The following is a 2,362-nucleotide window of genomic DNA, read 5'->3' as shown; positions in this document are numbered from 1 at the left end:
CGTTCCAAATTAATTTTATCAAAAAAATGAAGTCTAGTTTTTGAAAGCCCTTTTCAAAAGTGGTTATAAGTGGAAGTAAAAAATAAGTTAACACCCAAAAATATTAATAATTAATATACCTAAACTTTGAAGTTTTCTCAGAACGATTTCTCATAACAAAAATAATTTTAGTTAATTCAGTTAAAATATAATGTAAATAAAAAATCTTGATTGAATAAATAAAATATAAATAAAAAACAGCCCAGTTAAATAAAAACTCTTAATCGGACAAAAACAGAAATTGAATAAAAAATATATATTTCTCAAAAAATATACCTATATCCATTGTAAATAAAAGATCTTAAGCGATTAAAAAAATTCTTGAATGAATAAATAAAATCTTAACCAGACAAGAAAGATTAGTTGAAAAAAATCTAACAACATTTTTAGTCAAATTAATTTTTTTTATTAAATACAAATTTTTCATTTAACTAGGTTTTTTTTCTAATTAGGTTATTTAATTATATAAGATTTTTTATAGAATTTACATTTATTATTCTAATTCTAATTTTTTCATTAAAATTAAAGGGTTTTTTCAAATTTAATTTGTTGTCATCAAATAATATTCTTTATTTTCTATGTAGATATATATATTTTTTTGAATATTTAAATAGATTTTTGGTTCAGGGGATATTTTTTATACCTAGTACAAAAAAATATAATTTGAATTGAAAAGGCAGGTCTAAGAAAAAAAATTCAAAATAAATTTAACTATATTTTTCTAATATTTGAAAAAATGCCCCTGAAACTAAAATCTATACTTTATATTTAAAAAAAAAAAAATGTAAAACTACTAAATAAATAAAAAATCTCATTTGATAAAAAAAAAATGAGGAATTAATAAAAAAATTAATATGAATAAAAAGCTGTTTTAAAAAAATCTAATTTAAGTAAAAATAAAATGTTAATAAAAATCTTATATTATGAATAAATAATGTATTTAAAAATAAAGTTAAATAAAAAGTTCGTATTTTATAAAATAAAAATTCGATTAAAAAAGGTTTCGTTAGATTTTGTATTCAACTAGGCTTTTTTATTTATTTATCTAAAAAGGAATACCGATCTGCTGTTCATTAACTTTCTATGGGGGATGCTGTTTTACGGATGCTTCCTGTCACTAAAATTTCTATATTACGCAAAGTAAGGAGTTACAGATTATAAAAGCAATGTTACAAGCAGTTACAAATGAGTTGTAAAACAATACTATTGGTTCAGAGTTAATTGTTGCTAAAATATGTTGACATGTATCTTAAGTCAAAAATCGCATTATTTCGGTAAAGGTTAGTTATGGAGATAATATATACTATTACAATTATTAAACATAAATAAAATATTAAATATAATTTTCTCATCTAAAATAAAATGAAACAATCATAATTCAAATAGTTAAATTTATTTATTTTAAATGAAAAAAAAAATAATTTGTCTGCTCAGAACCGTTTTATTCGTATTAAATTATATTTAATTAAAATTAAAATATTATTTTATATTTTCAATTTTCAATTTAAATATTTTTTTACTAGACAATTCAAGTGATTACAGCAGTAATGAGGAAGGTTTACCTATGAAGAAGTTTGTTATCACGTTTTCTGAGGATGAATGGTTTAAAATGCAGCCTCATAAAGTTGTTTATAAAAAAAAAGATAAAGATCGTCCATTGCAAAGTTTTAGAGCATATGATTCTTTACCTAAAAATACTTGGACACCGATTTTAGCCGAGCATTTCTGGATCCATACAGAACTTCCTTGTTGTCTTTCATTTCGTAGAGGAAAAGTTTATTCAAATGGACCCAACTATGTTGTTGTAATAGGACGTTGCACTGTTTGTAGTTCACAGTTTAAAGGCATAATACCAGAAAAACCACTGGGAAACTCACGGTACTAATTATTGCATGTTTATTAATAAAGTATTATTTTGACTTAAATACTTTAATAACATTCTGTCTGTTCTTTCAATTATACAATTTAAAAAAATCAATTTATCAACAGAGTACTGATGCAGTGTGAGTACATTGGTAATTTTAATGAAATCCATAATGCATTTAAAAAACGCCGTATGATTGGACCAGCCAAAGAAAGAGCTATTACTTCAATTTTTGAAGAAGGATTATCCTGCGAGACTCACAGAGAAAAAGAAGCAGAACGATTAATAAAAGAAGGTACCTACTTCATATCATTATTCATTAAATTTGGTTAAGTTTAAAATTTATAAGATATATCTTTTATAAAAATATAATACATATTATCTCCAAAACTATAATATACTATAGTAGTTTATTTTTAAAACAGGAGGACCCATTCCTGCAATCTTGCCCTCGGGAAA

General features: G+C 22.9%; 1 protein-coding gene across 1 annotated transcript; it reads left to right on the top strand.

Moving 5' to 3' along the window:
- Positions 1 to 1,524: 1,524 nt before the first annotated feature.
- Positions 1,525 to 2,278, top strand: LOC111032654 (the record flags this gene model as incomplete). The annotated part of the gene is made up of 2 exons (XM_022313056.1): positions 1,525 to 1,917; positions 2,029 to 2,278. Coding segments are annotated over 2 exons (601 nt in total), but the record flags the coding sequence as incomplete, so codon positions are not given.
- Positions 2,279 to 2,362: the final 84 nt, after the last annotated feature.

Source organism: Myzus persicae, unplaced genomic scaffold (assembly GCF_001856785.1).
Source record: "Myzus persicae strain clone G006 unplaced genomic scaffold, MPER_G0061.0, whole genome shotgun sequence".
Classification (NCBI taxonomy): Eukaryota; Metazoa; Arthropoda; class Insecta; order Hemiptera; family Aphididae; genus Myzus; species Myzus persicae.
The sequence above is the reverse complement of the archived record's forward strand: the minus strand, read 5'-3'. Positions and strand labels throughout refer to the sequence as shown.